The sequence below is a fragment of the Notolepis coatsorum genome (genome assembly GCF_963971535.1).
Source record: "Notolepis coatsorum genome assembly, chromosome: 18".
NCBI lineage: Eukaryota > Metazoa > Chordata > Actinopteri > Aulopiformes > Paralepididae > Notolepis > Notolepis coatsorum.
The window spans coordinates 89,870,812-89,889,828 of NC_140182.1; the positions used below are offsets into that span (position 1 = coordinate 89,870,812).

Here is a 19,017-nt window from a genome sequence, read left to right on the forward strand (position 1 = left end):
CAGACACAGCGGGGTGGAGGCACTAGGAGGCGGGGGGAGATGCAGAAGGGGCTTTGGACACGGATCAAAAGACTTAAGTTTCACTACATCATCAGTGCTGGAGCACTTTCCCTGTCCCTACCCTTCATCCCTCCCTCCCAGTCCCGGGATCATCCCTATGTTCCCCGGGTTCTATGTTCCCCGCTTTGATTGATTAATAGATTGAAAATTTTATTATTTTTTATAATTTTATTAATTATTAATGTCCGCCTTGTTTCAAACGGTTAAGCTTAGGCCCTCTTTCGAACTGGTTAAGGTTAGAGTTTGGAATCAAGGCTGGTGGTCTAAAATTTTCAATCAATCAATCAATCAATCAAAGCGGGGAACATAGAACCCGGGGAACATAGGACCCGGGGAACATAGGACCCGGGGAACATAGACATGCTCCCCCAGTCCCTACCCTCTCCCTCTGTGCTAACTCCGCTGCGTTCACTACGTTCGCTCCGTACCGGCCTGGAGTCGGTCTTTCCGAGGGGCGTCCTGGTGGAGTAGTGTGAGCGCTGCTCTTACATGGCTGTCTTGAACAGAGATGTAAACACTAATGGTATTTGGCAGGACCCAGGCCCTCAGCGGACACACCGGTAGAGCAGAAAGAGAAACGAGAGACGGTGGGGGGGGGGGGGGGAGAGAGAGAGAGAGAGAGAGAGAGAGAGAGAGAGAGAGAGAGAGAGAGAGGAGAGAGAGAGAGAGAGAGAGAGAGAGAGAGAGAGAGAGAGAGAGAGAGAGAGAGAGAGCGAGAGAGAGAGACACCATTTGGCCTGGCTGTGTTCGCTCGCTTTACGACAGCGCCATCTGTCTTCGGAAGGAGAGCTTTACAAGTTGGAGCTCTGATGTCATCGCACCTGTCACAACAAAAGAGGTGTCTGACCAATGGACCTGTCTCAAAACCCTGCCCCTTTTCTTGATCCTCCAATCACAACTGTCGCTTACCTCGGACAAACTTGGTTTGTCCGAGGTAAGCGACAGTTGTGATTGGAGGATCAAGAAAAGGGGCAGGGTTTTGAGACAGGTCAATTGTTTGTTTAATAGGTTAGTGTTATACTTGCAACTGCTCAACAACACCTGCTGTTGATAATCAGAATGCGTGACTTATTGCTGGTAGAAGCGTATTTATATTATAGATCGCTCAAAGTGACAGAATAGATCATTATTTATCTTAGTAATATTGGGATGTCATGCTGCAACATATTGTGGACAGCTGAAGCAGATGCCGTGGCAGGCCTATTGATGCATCGGAGACAACTAGAGTGCGTGCACACACACACACACACACACACACACACACACACACACACACACACACACACACACACCACACACACACACACACACACACACACACACACACACACACACACACACACACACACACACACACACACACACACACACACACACACACACACACACACACACACACACACACACACACACACACACACAGTGTCAAATGCAAAAAAAGAGACTCTTGACATTTTCGAGCCTGAAACTGGAAAGAAGTGAACAGAAATCCTCTTTGTGGAAGCCACTCGGGGGAGAGCAAATGGAACTTTTTCCTGAGCGAGCAACATTTCTCGTCTCGGCGGACGTGCCCCTCTGCTCAGCCATGCGCTCCCCTTCCTCTGCCAACCAGAAAGAGGAGACATGATGGATGCCAGTGTCACCAGGCCGCTCGGCGTGACGGATGGGCTGATTATACAAGCTCATCCCTCTAGCCGTAGAAAAACACAACACCTTGCTTGTGAGCTAATAGCCTTCATCTGCCTGTGCTTTATGGATAGTGGACGCTACGTGTTACTATGAGGGTGGGGGGGGGGGATACATTATGGACAAATCCCATTACACCCCTGGCCTCTCCCGACGCAGACACCTGTCACCTGGATGTTTTAAACCTAAACAAACTAAATGGTAAATCACTCCTCTGGCTTCAAGGGCATGTTTTCCCTCCCTGAGACAGACACATCACGAATGCGTAAAGGGATTCCTGTCACCGGCTTGATGTGTGTGTGTCAGACCACACTACGCCGCTTCTCTAATCTGTTTTAAGTAAGTAAACCAGGGCAGCAGCAAAGGAAAACAGAGGGGGAAGTAAGTAACCATCTAGTTTTTTTCGCTGTCAGAAAAGTCAAGATGGCTGTGACTGTCCCACTCATCATAAGAGAGTTCATGGGGGATATTTGAAGGTGATCTTTCAGGTTAACCCCCCCCCCCCCCCATACCCTTACTCCTGACTTAAAGCCCCTGGGGTTGATTGATCTGACCGGTATTGAGTCTCTGCTCAGGGAAGACGTTGTTGGATCAATAGCGCACACAAGCAGCCCAAGCATTGGAGAGCATTGGTGCTGGTGGGCGATGGTGGCTCTAACAGATGACACCTGAGGATAAAAGAGGAATGAAAGAGACAGAGAGAGAGGCTCACCCCATGCTCCCCACCATCAACAGAAACAGGTTGTAGATGTGTGAGAATATGAAGAGGAAGAGGATGGCGCTGAAGAACATCGTCATCCAGGAGCCGTGATCTTCACGGAACATTTTCAGCCGCAGGTGTCGACCTGAGGAGAGCATGGAGGAGGGGGGGGGGGGGGGGGGGGGGGGGGGGTGGGGAGAGCGGTCAGTCAGTGCACTGTTGAAAAAAAAAGTTGTGCTCAATTCAATCTGTCTTGCTAACACATACAGTGGGCCATTAGGATAGGAATGGACCTATCTCGATCCCCGCCCTCTTTCCTTGATCCTCCAATCGCAACTGTTGCTTCAAAAAACCTGTTTGTCCGAAGGGAAGTAAAAGTCAAGAAAAGAGGACAGGGCTTGAGATAAGTCAAACGGCACAGGCACATTAATAATGTCCTATTCTGTCAGACAGTTGCCCTTTAGGCAACAAAATTATGATTAAAGACCGCTTTGAAGCACCACTTCCCTACCCGGGAGGTAATTTTCCCTGTGAAATGAGCTGACCAACCGTGTTACCCTGGGCGCTTTTCAGTAGTGCTGCTATGTGCTGGTGACACAGTCACTGAGTGCAACACCTGTGCTCTGGTCTTCAGTCCAGAGAGACAATATCCAAGATAGACACTCTGTCTATAGGTCCTTTAACACAGTCCTGTGCCAAAAACGGCTTTTTACGTGTTTGGCCGCCGACCGCTGAGTGCCATAAACGTAAAAAGTCGTTTTTGGATCCGTTGATCTTTTTACTTTGATCCCCACTCTACACAGTTGCCCAGAGCGATCTACATCATTTAGGCACGTCCCGACACATTAGAACTGCATTCTGATCGACTATCAACAGGTGGCAGTATCGTCCCGTGTCTGAACTGCATGGGGCTCTGGGCTGATAGTCAGCTTCACTTTCAGTTTCTCCTCGCGAGTGCCCCCCCCCCCCCCCCCCCCCCCCCCTTCTCCTGGGACAGAAATTCACAGTCCTCGCCTCGAATTCCGTTGCATAAGCGTATTTGACCATCGGAACGTGTATAGACATTATACACTGTTAATCACTATGGCGATGCGATCACTTAAAATTATTCTTTTGGAATACCTTCTGGTGGTTGACCAATAGTGGATTTTTAAAGGAATAGCCTATTGACATTGTGTGTGACATTCGCTGTGACATTCCTCCCATCAAATCTAAGCTATTTTAAAGGTCCTGTGTCTTATAAATGGCCTTTTCCAATGGGGTCTGTGTCTCTAATTCTCATTTTGGCGGATTAGTCCAATTCAGTTGAGACAATATCCTCCCCCAGTGAATTAAGCTATTCTGATTTGACTCGCTATCCTACGTAGCACGGAACTGATCTGCAGTAACGCCCCCTCCTATGGTTGTAGCGCAACCATTCGCTCAACAACAGAGCGAGTGGAAATACTGAAACGTCCTCAAGTGGGTGGGTGCCGACAGAGACAGCAGAGAACGAGCGAGCAAGAGGGAGAGAGAGAGAGATAGAGAGGGAGAGAGAGAGAGATAGAGAGGGAGAGAGAGAGAGAGAGAGGGAGAGAGAGAGAGGGACAGGAGCTTCTGGGGAAACACACACACATTTACACACAACCTCCCGTTAGTATCCCCCTCAATCTCTCTATATCTCTCTCTGTCTGCCTGTCTGCCTCTGTCTGACTGTGGGTGACTGTCACTCAAAGCACTTATGGGCGGAGCCCAGCCCAAAACAGCTTGAAATCTTGAAGTGGAAAAATGCTGCTTTAGAGTACTTGATTAGAAATACAAAACAATGTTTGTTTTTTTTTTCTTTACAGATGTGTTCCATAGACTCACAGGAATTGTGTAAAGTTGCCCAAATAGTGAAAGGAATAGCAAGACATGTCCCCTTTAAAATAGATTAAACTTGGAGCACAATGTATCCCCTTTGCCAGTAAGCTACAGGACTGGTGACTTTGGATTTCTCAGTATCTCTAGTTTCAAAAGCCTGTGCTCATCTATTGAGTGAGAAGACAGTTAAACTAATGTTACAAGTTTTAGTCCTATCACACTTGGACTACTTCCCAACAATTTGGTCGAGCGCTTCAAAGCGGGATCTGGAGAAACTTCAGCTCGCTCAGAACAGAGCGGCACGTTCTGCCCTCCGCTGCTCTGTGAGGAGCAGTGTTGAGGGAATGCATGCCGCTGTCTTGGCTTAGAGTGGATCAGAGGCTGGCATGCAGCCTTGTAACATTTTTGTTTAATATTTATAAAAGTCTTTGTGGTCAGAACTACAACCCACCAATACTAGACATGGCTATGTCACCAGACACACCGTGGGTCTTCATTTTACTCTACCTCTACCAAGAACAAATGCACTTAAGAGAACCGTAATGTATAGAGCTGCTGCAAACTGGAATTGTATACCTGTGAAGATAATGATGATCAGAAACAAATGTACTTTTAAGAAAAAGTAGAAAAATGCTGTTATGAATAATGAAATACAGTTGAGTTACTGATTTATTTAGTTAGTATTGTTAGTTTAGTTAGTTAGTTTAGTTAGTTATTGTATTTGTGGCTGGAGCCTTTGTGTGTTTTTTGTGAGATTTTAAAGATATTGAGAATGTACTTAGGCTAAAGTGTTTCTTATGTTTTTATTGTTTTTTCTAATTAATGTAATGTACTGTAATGTTGTAAGTTATGTGTTCGGACCCCAGGAAGAATAGTCTTTCACCCATGGGTGTAGACTAATGGGGATCCATCAAATAAACAATAAACAATAAACAATAAAAGCCATGTGTAACTGTAACATAAAAATCTAAAAAAGTTATTTGATTTAACGTATTTTTACATCGCAAAACCTTTCGTCCAATGTCCCCAAACTGATGGTCTAAGTCTATACTGAAAAAGTTATGGGTTGGGTCTGTACTGTTCAGTAGAAGTAATGGGTTGGGTCTCTGTACTTCAGTAGAAGTAATGGGTTGGGTCTGTACTGTTCAGACATAAGGTTAGGTAACGGCAGTGACAGAGTATTATCGGTGGATCCCTGGTTCATGATTTATCCCCTCAAAGCTATTTTGTTTGCCCAGGTTGAGGGGATATCATATTGGTATGGATGCCCACAAACACAAGTATCTTTTACAAAACCTTCGGCAACAATATTTTGTTTGGATCCAATAGAAATGGCTCATCACAGGGCGGCTAGGTGGTGTAGTGGGCAAGGCACTCGCCACCAGTGTGGAGACGCTAGGATTCGCGTGTTCGAATCCAGCTCTCCACATTGTTTTCAGTTTAGCTGGTCGTCCGCAGTAATACACATTGGCCGTATTACGGGGAGGGAAAACTGAAGGGTGGGGATCGAACGTTGTGAACAAGCGACTCCTACAAGTCGGTTGGTGCGCCTGCGCAGTAGAATCAGGAAGTGTCGGGGGCAGCGTGAGCCTCCCACGCGTTACTCCTCGCCACTGAGAGATCGAGCTGCGCAGGTGAAAAGATGCGACTGCTGTTACCTCAAGTACCGGAGGGGACTTGTGCTATGTATGACTTAGTCCACATTGCAGCCGGCTTGTGGGAGGCAAGAAACAGCGTTCGTGACAGGGGAGGGTTGAATTGGATGATAAGAAATTGGGATGGGAGAAAATATATAGAAAAATGGGAGAAAAAGTGGATCAAAAAAAAAAAAATGGCTCATATATATATTTCTTTTCTTTATTTCTTTATTTCAGATCCCCATTAGTCACTGCCTCAGCAGCAACTATTCTTCCTGGGGTCTGGTTACAAACATATAAAAATCAAACAAGAATAATCAATAAAACAACATAAAAACAAAACAAATGTCAATAAAACAATCAATATACAATACAAACAAATATAGAACATTAAACAATTCAAAATCAGACATACAAACAAATATAGAACAATAACAAATATACAAACATAGAACAAATCAAATCAACAAATATCAATAAAACAACAAACGGAGACATCTCAGAGAAAACTAAAACATGCTCAACAACAGCACGACACTCCATACACTAATACTCTAATACTCCTCATAACCACTAGACAAATACATTCCAAATCAACACATAACCCAACACAAGAACCCATTCATTAGACACAGATTAGACCCCACCAAAATCAATCTCTTTCTGCATTACAGCCCCGTTGCACCCTGCAAAGAAATATTTAATCTGTGTTTCTCTTTCTGAGCATGCTTTGAACAAATAATTAGACATTTTGTTTCGGATGCAGTTTCAGCTTATTTACCGTGACCCATTCAGAAATCTGCATTAACTCGCTTTGAAGAAGACTGCTGAGGTATTTGGCATTGCTTGCCGAAGAATATATTGTAGTGTCATCTGCATTGTTCAAAATAAATGTTTTTTCACGGGTAATTCACTGTATTATTTTACAGATTACTTTTGGTACCAAAAGTGTTAACCACTACACCACCGTGATAGATAGATAGATAGATAGATAGATAGATAGATAGATAGATAGATAGATAGATAGATAGATAGATAGATAGATAGATAGATAGATAGATAGATAGATAGATAGATAGATAGATAGATAGATAGATAGATACAGTAGATAGGGATAGATAGATGGATAGATAGATAGATAGATAGATAGATAGATAGATAGATAGATAGATAGATAGATAGATAGATAGATAGATAGATAGATAGATAGATAGATAGATAGATAGATAGATAGATAGATAGATAGATAGATAGATAGATAGATAGATAGATAGATAGATAGATAGAAGCAATCTTATAACACAGCAGTACAAATTAAGCTATGGTTTAACAAAATGGCAACCTATATCATTAATAACACAGCAATTATACACAATGGTATGCTTTTATTTTGTAAAATGATTTGTAGTGAAACTATAAAAAAAAAAGTAAATTTGTATCCATCCGTGTTTTAAAATTCAGATTGCTAGATGTTACAGGTGTTCCCACATACATGTACACTGCTCCGCCTCAACAACCAGCCATCTTCCTTCCTACTTACAGTACTGTCCTTCAGTCAGCCAGCCTCCCTTTGAGTTACTGATATACACACACACACACACACACACACACACACACACACACACACACACACACACACACACACACACACACACACACACACACACACACACACACACACACACACACACACACACACACACACACACACACACACACACACACACACACACACACACACACACACACACACACGTAGCTTGAGAGACAGCAAGCAGAATGCTCGATTTGTTTTCCTATTACTGCCAGGCCGGTTGCTCTCCAATAGCTTTATGCTGTTCAATCTCAGCTTGCTCACTTTCTGCATACATAACACCAGATATGCTGAGATTCTAACAGGGAAGAGCCCTGGGTTATTTTGCAGGCTTAACGCACACACGCACACCAACCTCTCATTTCAGGTTTGAGTATTGTCTAAATGGTAGAGGGCTGAACTGGTAATCTGGCATACCGGGCATTTTCCCAGTGGGCCGACGCATGTTTGGGCCGTTATAATTAGATTTATAGAAAAGAAAATTGGTCAATGACTGTCCCACTACTAGGCTGGGACAGCGGCCCATTGCTACTGACTGACACTGGCCTGGCGGAGAAATTGCGAGGCGGATGCTGCCTAATGTACTACAATAACAGAAATGTTTGCTGTAGCTTCAACGTCGTCATCCACACAGTAGTGCAGCAACAGCCTCAGGTGGCCCACTGCCAGGCAGAGGAGCAGACACAGGCAGTGGAGCAGGCAAGCTATTGGCATTGTTTTTGTAGCTAATGCAGTTAACTAGCTAACGTTATTTTGCCAGCATCTTCGCGTTGGCTAAGCTAAGCCCACGTTGCTGTGACCTGTGAGTGACCTGACCTAGGTCCATATCGTATAATATTATTTTAAAAATCATTAGCAGCTGTATACAACACCTGTAGCTCAACTGCAAAAACAGATTTTTTTTATTTGATTAGATTTTTATTTGGAAATTACAAACAACAAATTATCATGACCAATTTGTATTCCTGAGGATATCACCTAAAAGCATTCATTAAAACACTTATTTCCAAGGTGGTCCTCGATGGAATACATAAAAACACAGCACATATAGCCTACTCAACTGCAAATCTTTGCTCAACTGCAAAAATGTATGCCTAAGTATTAGCATACAGAGAAAAACACATTCACAACAGGCAGCAACGTTTATTTTCAGCCAAGTATGATGGTAAGGTAACTATTAGGATATATATGGTATGGATTACTTACTGTTATTAAATGGCGTTTTAACATTCGCCGAAATGCTTGATTGTGATTGGTCAATAGCCCCTGACAGCGGTGAATTATTTTTCAATAACTGACCGCTGCCATGGGCAACGCGCAATAATCACAGGTGATTATTGCTTTTCGCAGCTGGAGCAATCAAGCCCACTGACACACACTGCATCAGTGCAATCAGACACACCTGCCGGCTGCCGGCGATAATAATAATCACTTTATTTGGGCTGACAGAGCCACAGAACAACTGCGTCTGCATTTGATCTCGTCTTGTCGATGGTGTAAAATGAATTAGGTATATTGTTAGTAAGTTAGCCATGTAATAAGCGGGATAATGTATAGCCTATACTCGGTCATTGTCGCAAAATAATTGACCTTCACTACGTTTAGAACACCTCGGCGAGGTGCCTCGGTATTCTAAACTCCGTGTCGGTCAATTATTTTGCGACAATGACCTCGTAGCTATACATTATCCCTTACTTATAACTTATTACTATCAGTGGTAGCTCTAGTCTCCACCTACACAAATGACAAATAAATAATCTTTGTGCTGTCCATTGAGCATGCACCTTCACGTGGTAGGCACATTAACTGTAGGTCAAACTCCCCAAACAAACAAGCACACCATTGATTTAATTGCCATATAAATCACATACAAAGATCTCCTATCTGAACATGAATATAAAACAAAAAGGTGAACCTTATGCAATATTCATCATTGATATTTGGATACTTGAAATATGCATGAACTGAGTAGTTAGTATCAAATGAAATAAGATGGAACAGCTCCATGCATTAATTGAATAAACAACTATTTGCTCATTACCAGTACCAGTTGCACATCTTTGTCAGGGAATTCCAACAATTCTGGACCTGAATGTACCAGTTAATTGTAATCATCTCTCTGTCTCCTACTCTCCTTATGTCTAGTCAAGCCAGGTTGTGGGGGAGAGAGACAGGGAGGAACAGGCTGTAGACTACTTTGCCCGTCCTGAGCCTGCTATGATGCAGGTGTTTTTACATCACCACCCAAAACAAGATTCAGCCAAGAGCAAGTGAGTACACTGGTCCACTTGCACTGGTACACTTGTCCATGGCACTTACTACCCAGCTTTGTAGTGGTTTGGGGGAATAGGATGGTGGATGGTGTCCGACCGATTGTGGTGGGCTGGTCTGGGCCAAAAATGCCAGGGCCGATTTTTTTGTCCCAGTCCAGCCCTGGGTACAGCCTTACCATTGTCGTTAATTCTAGAGAAACCAATATATCCGCAGCACTGACAGTTTAAAATACACGTATTATATGATAACTCCAGACAAGATACAAACCAAACTGTCCCATAAATGGTAAATCCCCAACATGTTTGAGGGCACAGCGATAGCAGCGGGCGAGCGCCTGCTGCGAGGGCTATACGTCTTGCTCTCTGGAAGTTCAGGGCTCGTCACAGATGCATAATTGAATTGGTCTGCATGGATGAACTTAATTGCCTCCAGTGCCAGTGAGCGTCATCTCTGCTGTAGACGCAGAGTGTATGTATCGGCGGATCGGACTTTTAAAGCGGCCAGCGGCGCCGGCGAGCACAGCGGCCGACCTCGCATTCCATCTGGGTTGGATTTAACTAGGGGATGATTCAGGACTGTTCAGCCAAGCACCTTTAGTCATCACACCTCCCGCCCGTAGAGGGGCCCGATAAAGAATGATTCACGACTCACGAGTCTTCTCTACTTCCAAACCCAGCCCAGCAGGGGGACGGCAACAACACACACAGGCAACCGACACACGCACACACGCACACACAATAGACAGTCAAGCAAGTTGGCATATTTTCACGTACTCTCTCTCAATCTCTATCGACGTATCTCACACACACACGCACGCACGCACGCACGCACGCACGCACGCACGCACGCACGCACGCACACACACACACACACACACACACACACACACACACACACACACACACACACACACACACACACACACACACACACACACACACACACACACACACACACACACACACACACACACACACACACACACACACACACACACACACACACACACACACACACACACACACACACACACACACACACACACACACACACACACACACACACACACACACACACACACCTCCATGCTCCCTTTTCCAGATAGCCGACAACTTACTCAAATGTGTGGGATTGTCTCCATCTAGTGGTGGAACATAGGTACATACAATACCACAGCTAACCCCGCCTACCCAACTCCCCCCCCCCCCCCCCCCCCCACTCCACCCACCCAACCTCCTCCAATGTACAGTTTCTTCCCCCTCAAATGTATATACTCTCTTTTTAGACTCCTTTTGTACACATAAACAGTACTGTATATTTGTAGATCTGGTATGTCATAAATGTCTAGATGCAACAGCACTGTCTACCTGTATGTCATGTATGTCATATATGTTATGATGAATTGAAAATGGGGGACCCTGATGTAAACAAGACAAAAGTATTTCTCTGGTCTGCATCCCCTTAACAATTGTGTGTATTGAGCTGTACTGTATTGGACCCATTCTTCAATCTGGTAATACAATTTTCAATCAATCAATCAATCAATCAATCAATCAATCAATCAATCAATCAATCAAGTCTAGTCTACATATTTATAATAAAACTCAAGATAATTGTGCTCTAATGACGAGGATAAGCGCAATCCTATTGCCAAAAGGAAGTCTAAAATGCCTATGAATACTTGTACTATGGACACACACACACACATGGGGCGACAGTGGCTCAGGAGGTAGAGTCCGGAGGTTCCCGGTTTGATTCCCGCTCCTCCCGGGAGCGTGCTGCGTGTCGAAGTGTTATTTAGCAAGACACTTAACCCCTTATTGCTCCCGAAGTGCAGGTTGGCACCTTGCATGGTTGCCTCTGCCGTCGGTGTGTGAATGTGTGAGTGAATGGGTAAAATGTGAGGAACAAATTGTAAAGTGCATTTGATAAAATAGCTATATAAATGCAGCCATTTACCATGTACACACACACACACATTGATAAACTTGGTCACACACACACAATCACATAAGCACACACGTCACACACCGATACACACATACACCGATACACACACAAACCACACACACACCCACACACACAGTTCCAGATAAAGGCAGTGTGCCGATGCCACCAGCCAGAGGAGAAGCACACAGCTGGTGGAGGTAGACTGAAGGAGGCCTGCGACGTCAGCGGCGTCTCCATCCATCATGATTCCACCGTTCAACTACTCTCTGGGTCACACACAGGGTAAGAACAGCCTAGAGTAGACGACAGACTTCAGCTATGGGAGCAATCTTATTTAACACAGCAGTACAAATTAACATCAGCTATGGTTTAACAAAATGCCAACGTATATCGTTAATAACACAGCAACTATACACAACAATGGTATGCTTTTATTTTGTAAAATGATTTGTAGTGAAACTATCCAAATAAAGTAATTTTTTATCCATCCCTGTTTTCAAATTCAGATTGTTCTGCACATGTTTGACCAGTATTGAATCAATGTTGTTTGTATTACTTACTTTTTACAAATGTATAAGACATCAAATAATAAGATTGTCTTTACAAAATAGAATACATACATTTTCCTTATCGTTTTGTTTCACTGGGCAGACGGACAGAGAGACTGAGAGGCAGACAGCGAGACAGCCAGACAGACAGACAGACAGACAGATAAACAGACAGGCATAGAGTGAATGTTGAAATGTACCCACAGTAAATTAGTTACCTTCTGCTAAGCTGGTCAGCATGAATGGACTATCTCTGATTAAATGCAAACACAGGACGTCATATTATAGCAATAGATCAACAGTGGCATCCCAGTTTTCATTATCCCAGCAGACACGTTCAAGCTTTCACTTCCTGGTGACAGTGATGCCTGGAGACTATGGAGAGCGGGAGGACAGAGCCATGTTAGAGCTCTGGGTGGCTGAGAGCATAGACACACAGGCCTCAGGACAAGAGCTGCTTGGATTTAAACAATAGTAGCCCCAATAAAACAAACTACCTGAACTCATTAATAATCAACAACATAAATATATAACTTTTAGTATGCTTTTATGGAACATACTAAGACGCAGGTCATTTGTTATGAATTACATTAGTTTGGCCCAACAATACGCACACTGTGCAACAACAACACAAGTCAAATTGTACAGTATACACAAACTGAGTGAAAGAAGTGAATGGAAGGCTTCCGTTTTATGCGGCAGCTGTAACATAAAGGTTAGAGAAGCAGACCAGTTGAATCCCAGGAGTAGGAGGAACATCTGGTGCAGGGAAGTGGATGAAACATGCTCTCTATTCCCTCAATAACTACTTCTGAAGTGCCCTTGAGCAAATCACTTAACCTCCAACTGCTCCAGCGGCCGACACTAGAAGACTGTGGCTGTACTGTGCTGCTCCCGTGGCAATATGTAGAACTGTGAGTGTAGTTTCTGAAAAAGGGTAAATGTGCTCAACATCTTTGCTGAATATGACTGTAGATTTATACATATAAATAAAAAAATATTTATATATATAATGAGGACATTAATTATCAGTCTACCACAACACGCATTTAATGTAAGGTGGTACTAAGTAAGCCTGCATGCTTTCTAATGACAGTTTAAAGGTGGAATCTGTAATGCTGTCAAACAGCGAAGGAGCCCGGCTTGGTATTGCGCTTTGTTTACTTGTTTTCGTTTTAGTCTGACGTGTGGGTTTGGAGTTTAGTTTAGTTAGTGGTTTGAGCTGACCATTATGTTAAAATAAATATGAAGTTTGGAAGGGGGCAGGAAACATAAGTTTTCTTCATCCTGCTCCTCTTCGGCCATGGGTGTATCATGTTAAAAAAGAAATGTTGGTGATATTGTGCAAAGATGAACTGTACCCCCATGTACGAAACAAAATAAAATGAATGAATGAACTTATTATACTGTGAATTTCTCCAGACCTCTCTAGTCTGAGGTGTGACCAGCAGTAGCAACACCACCTCTATATCCACTGAAATCCAACTCACGTGTCAGACAAAAACAAAAGAAAAAAATCAAAAACAAAGCACAATACTGTACCAAGAGGGGCTCCATGTCTAGAAGTTTCTGTTTGACGGCATTATATATTCTACCTTTAACGAGTAATTTCACACTAAAACCACTTATTTTTGCTGGGAAAAAAATAATATCTGGCCATGTTATGGTGAAGGATGTCAATCAATATGATAACATTTTGTTCTTTCACAGGAATGTTGTGTTTCTCCCTCTAGTGGTTCAAATTAAGTATGGCATGTTTGATGTAATTCAGTCCTCCCCCACAACGCAAAGCGTCAAACACATTTTTGCTGTTAGCTAGCATTAGCTACCAAATGTTGCAACTTCTGTTGAATAGACTTCTGTTAACCAAAGAACATCTTTGACTAACACTAGCTAGCATTAGCTGTAACAGTTGGTACTGACATAGCAGCTCTTGAATTCAGAGTTCAACCTTGTTGTACTAATACCTACCTCAAACTATCCTTACAACAGTACAAACTGTACACACTGTATAATTTTATTATATCTGTATATCCCATACCTACTCGTATTACTTATACCACTGGCTAGTATGGTTTACTACCATAATGTATACTTGTATCACTGTATATAATAATACTGTACATACATTAGCCTAGCATATTTATTATATATATATTTATTGTCATACATTCACATATTACACTGTTTACACCAACGTTATTGCATTATATTGTACTGTCTGTGCAATGACAATAAAAAACAGGTGTCTCCTTTCCTTCAATTCCCAGAGCGACTCTTTGAGCTCCTCAACCAGTCGAGGCCCTTCTGCAGTCAGTATCCGAATAGCAAGTGGTACTGCTACGTCCTGCTGGTGCTCTTCACCTTCGCCCTGCCCGTGGGCATCATAGGGAATGTGATGGCACTGCTCAACTACACCTTCTTCCGGAAGACCTGCAGCACTAGTAACGTCTTCCTGTTGAACCTGGCCCTGTGCGACTGCGCCTGGATCCTCACCTTCCCCTTCACCATCTACTTCAACCTCCAGCGGCCCTACCTCAAAGACATCCAGATCTTCTGCCAGTTCAAGAAGATCTTCTTCAACATCAATATATACGGCAGCATCTTCTTTCTCACTCTGATCAGTTTCGACCGGTACGCCGGGACGGTCCATCCCATTAGCTCTCTCAGGTGGTGGGGCGTGAGCAAAGCCAAGCTGTGCTCGGCCTGTACGTGGATCGCGCTGTTCCTGAGTTGCATTCCCGACCTCTTCGTGACGTTCGGAGTGAAGCGTCCGGGGAACGTCACCGTGTGCATGGATCACATCCAGGGCCCCTTTGTCTACGTCAAAGTCATCACCATCATCAAGACTCTGCTGGGCTTCATCCTGCCCTTCAGCGTCATGCTGGTCTCTTACACCATGACGCTGCGCGTTCTGAGGCGTCTCCCCAGGATCAAAAGGCACAGGGGGGGCCAGCGGGCGGCGAAGCCCATGCGGCTCATCAGCGCCTCCCTGGTGATCTTCGTGGTGTCCTTCCTGCCCTACCACGTCATGATCATCACACTGGTGTTCATGAGGGTCCGTGGGCAGATCACGCCGGCTAACGTCAGCATCCTCTATGCCTCCTATGAGTTCTTCGAGGCCATATGTAGTGTCAGCAGCTTTCTGGACCCGGTGCTATACATCCTGGCCAGTGAGAAGTTCCAGAGAAGGCTGCAGGCCTTCAGGAGAGGCCCATACAAGAGGCTGTGCTGCAGGGCCAGCAGGAGGGTAGGGGTAATGGAGTGACTAAGAGTGGGGGACATCATTACAGCTCCATCTGTTACTGTGGAGTTCTCAGTTTCAGCCAGAGCCCGACGGGGGGCCAGAAAAAGCCCTGCCGTCGGGTATCTGCCGTCGGGTATGGCCAGGTTCGGACAGACAATGTATGCTAATTGGTTGTGTCGTATTATATATTTTTTTATTTTAAAGAAAAATTGTATTGCTAATTTTGGAGTCAATTAAGTTAATGTGCTCTTGGCTGCATCATTGTGTGATAACCTCTCACTGAGCTCTACCGGAGAGAAGGATTAAAAGAGTTTCACTGGAGCTCATTACACAGGAGTGAAATGTATGTTTTTTTTAATCAAGATGAAAAGTGATAAAAAAAGGGATTTTTAACTGGAATCGTATGTTTCTGTTGTGATAATCGGACATGAAACCAACCAACTGTGCTCTCGAGAGCTAGTTAAGGAAAACAGTTAAGGCGATAGCATCTGCAGTCTGCTCTCCACTGGGTGATGTCATCCTGTGGAGTGTCTCGGGGGGCTGATGCAGACACTCATGTCTCGTGTCTGTCTCATGTCTCATGTTGGTACGTTTTATGTCCAATTATCACATGTCCTCCTCACAACAGAACAATTGGATTCAGGTAAAACATCTGCAAAATGCCCCTTTAATAATTCCATCTAATGAAAATCCTAGAATTATAAATCTATGAAATAATTGGTCCCTTTGTGATTGAATCTGACATGAGTTTAAACTGCATAGGGCTGGGCGATATGGAAGACACTGATATCATGATAAGCATGGGGACTATTTTCAATAATTCATCAATAATGTTGTTAACGTCAGACAAGGGTATTTTTCCCCAGGCAAATACAAACATTGCAAGATTTTGTTTGACTTTAAGCAGCAAAGATGCTTTGGCATTGTTGGCATGTGCTGTGTTACTGTGAACATTTGTGTTATTTGATAATTGTGTACAGTGTGATTTATTGTGTAGCACCTTAAGTATTTTTTTTTTTTATATAACTGTGTACTTGTGTGTTTTATTGTGTAGCACATTACGTTTTGAGTTCTTAATCTTGTTGTACACAGTATAATGACAATAAAGACTATTCTATTCTATTCTATTCTATTCTATTCTATTCTATTCTATTCTATTCTATTCTATTCTATTCTATTCTATGACATGACTGATTTACACCATTCCTCACAATCTCTCCTCTGGCATGTCAATAATGATGTGATATATTGTTTAGGTCTAATGTAGAAGTGCAACATCAAGCCAACGCTCTTTAATTTTCAAGGGATCCCTCAAATATTTCAGATCTCATTTAGTGAGAAATTTTACTTAAAGGGATAGTTAGGATTTTCTTTTACATTAAGTTGTATGAAATACTTGATCACGTTTTTATGCCCCTGATCCCAATCCGAGTCATTTAATATAGTATCTGCCAATACTGAGTCCCAGTCACGATATTTGTATTGTGTAGATAATACAGCTGCACAGTGCACACTTCAAGTATATTAAAGTAAGTAAAACCAATCCAATGTAGGTAAAATATGTTTGGCAAAGCTCTGCATCAAGAAAGAAAATAGTTGGCATCACAGCTTTCCCTTAATGATTTTAATGTATTTGTTAACAAAATATAATCAGAGTATAGCCGATACCGACCGATCAGTTCAAATATGCTGTGATCGGCCTTGATATCAAACTACCTAGCCAGTAGTGTAGTGGATGCAAACCTATTAGCTTACTTACCGAATTCCGTGGTCAGAGTTCTGGCCAGTTTCCAAGTGAACCAGAAAGCAAACGGGGGTCTAGAAACCAATACGGTTTTAATCCACAACATGCAGGCAAAAGGTTTATCTATGTCTAACACAAAAGCATCATCCTTGGATTCTGCTTAGTACACGCTAGAGCCATTTCACAGGTAATGCAGCTGTTTCTCAATTCTGGAGGATCGTGGTTTTGTTTTGGAGATGGGTAACCCTTTGCCTGCATGTTGTGGTGTGGATTAAAACCCTTTCGGTTTTGTGAGACGGTTTCTGCCATTTGCTGCCTGTCTAAAGCTTCACTCTGAACCCGGCCAGAACTCTGACCATGGATCTCTGTAAGTAAGCTAATAGCTTGAAGTAATTCATACAACTTAATGTCCAAAAATCCAAACCACCCCTTTAATATGCTATTCATCATTAGTATTGACAATAGACTTGTGTACCAAGATGTCATGATTTTATCATATGGTGATGGTCCCATTGAAAGAGATAACATTGAATTACTGCTCAGCCCTGTGAGTGAATACAGTCTCCTATTGTTCACATTTGGGACATTGGGATTAACTCCTTTATGTAGTGTAATACACTGCCCAGCAAACACCTCACAAACACCTCCTGGTCAAATATGATTTGCTGGCGGCGAGCGCACTTAGCTGGACATGGAAAAGGTGATAAAACCAAACCAGTAAAAAAAACTAAAGTCAACACTGAGCTTTGAAAAACGTAAACAGTGGCTCATTGGTGAAATCTAAGGATTGGTCTAAATAATTGATATCCAGTTACTAACAGATTCTCATAACTGACATTCAAGTTTGGAAGTTTTTCCAAGACAATGTTGTTAAAGGAGCCATCAGTAATTTGTCAATTGACAAAATATGTCAGAAGATAATTTAAAATGATTTCCATTTTTAGACCGTGGGCATTTTTAGACAATGGGTGTGTTTCCATTCTCTGGTCCACAGCAGTTTTCTGCGTTTGGTTAGGTTTTGTAAGAAAGGCTGCAATTGGCTCTAGAGTCTACTCTAGATCAAACCACATGACCACACCAGACTGAAACTGTCATACTGGTAATACATCAGCTTCCTTACTCTCGTGCATCAAACCAATTTCCTTTTGCAATGATAACATTATCAAAAAAATACTTCTAAAATGGTGATACGGTAGCATAGCCCAGTATATTAACACTTTGGGTGCCAGCCACGAGAAATCTCGTTAGTTCATGCCATGCGTTGAGTGCCAAGCGACGAGAAATCTTGTTTTTAATCGTAATTATCGATTTCCATAAATGTTTCATCAATCTAGCCTCACGTTACCACTGGGACTCTGTCTGAGTTTGAACAGGGAAAATACCACCCCCTATCGTCTGCCGGATGGTAATGCACCCTTTGGATTGGATTGAATGAAAACGCATGTTGAAAAGAAAGTCCGGAATCCACATTTTACTTGTCAGGCATGTAATCCGAGCTGATTGCAGTCTTCGCCGACCCTCAGAACAGCGTGGAATCGGTATTTCCAGTACCCAGCGTTGGATCAATAAACACAATCTATATTTGGAATGGCGATCAGGAATTGGAATAATCTTTTTGGAGAACATCTGATCTGAGGTAAGGAATCTATTTTACCAGTCTTGGGATAATCAGAGCTCTTTTCACCTATATCTCAGCGTATCCCATATGTGTGTGTGTGGCTGTGAGTGTGTGTGC

At 43.1% G+C, this 19,017-nt stretch overlaps 2 protein-coding genes across 2 annotated transcripts in view; one reads left to right on the forward strand and one right to left on the reverse strand.

The window, feature by feature from the left end:
- tmem117 (transmembrane protein 117) overlaps positions 1-19,017 on the reverse strand; it is a 117,628-nt gene that overhangs the window by 47,399 nt on the left and 51,212 nt on the right. Inside the window, exon 3 of the mRNA XM_084335274.1 lies at positions 2,459-2,591. Coding sequence (XP_084191400.1) covers positions 2,459-2,591 — 133 coding nt within the window. The remainder of the gene's footprint in view (positions 1-2,458; positions 2,592-19,017) is intronic.
- On the forward strand, positions 11,986-15,559 carry LOC311244774 (P2Y purinoceptor 6-like; the record flags this gene model as incomplete). The annotated part of the gene is made up of 2 exons (XM_084334461.1): positions 11,986-12,025; positions 14,562-15,559. The coding sequence occupies 2 exons, from the start codon at positions 11,986-11,988 to the stop codon at positions 15,557-15,559; spliced, it is 1,038 nt and encodes a 345-aa protein (XP_084190587.1).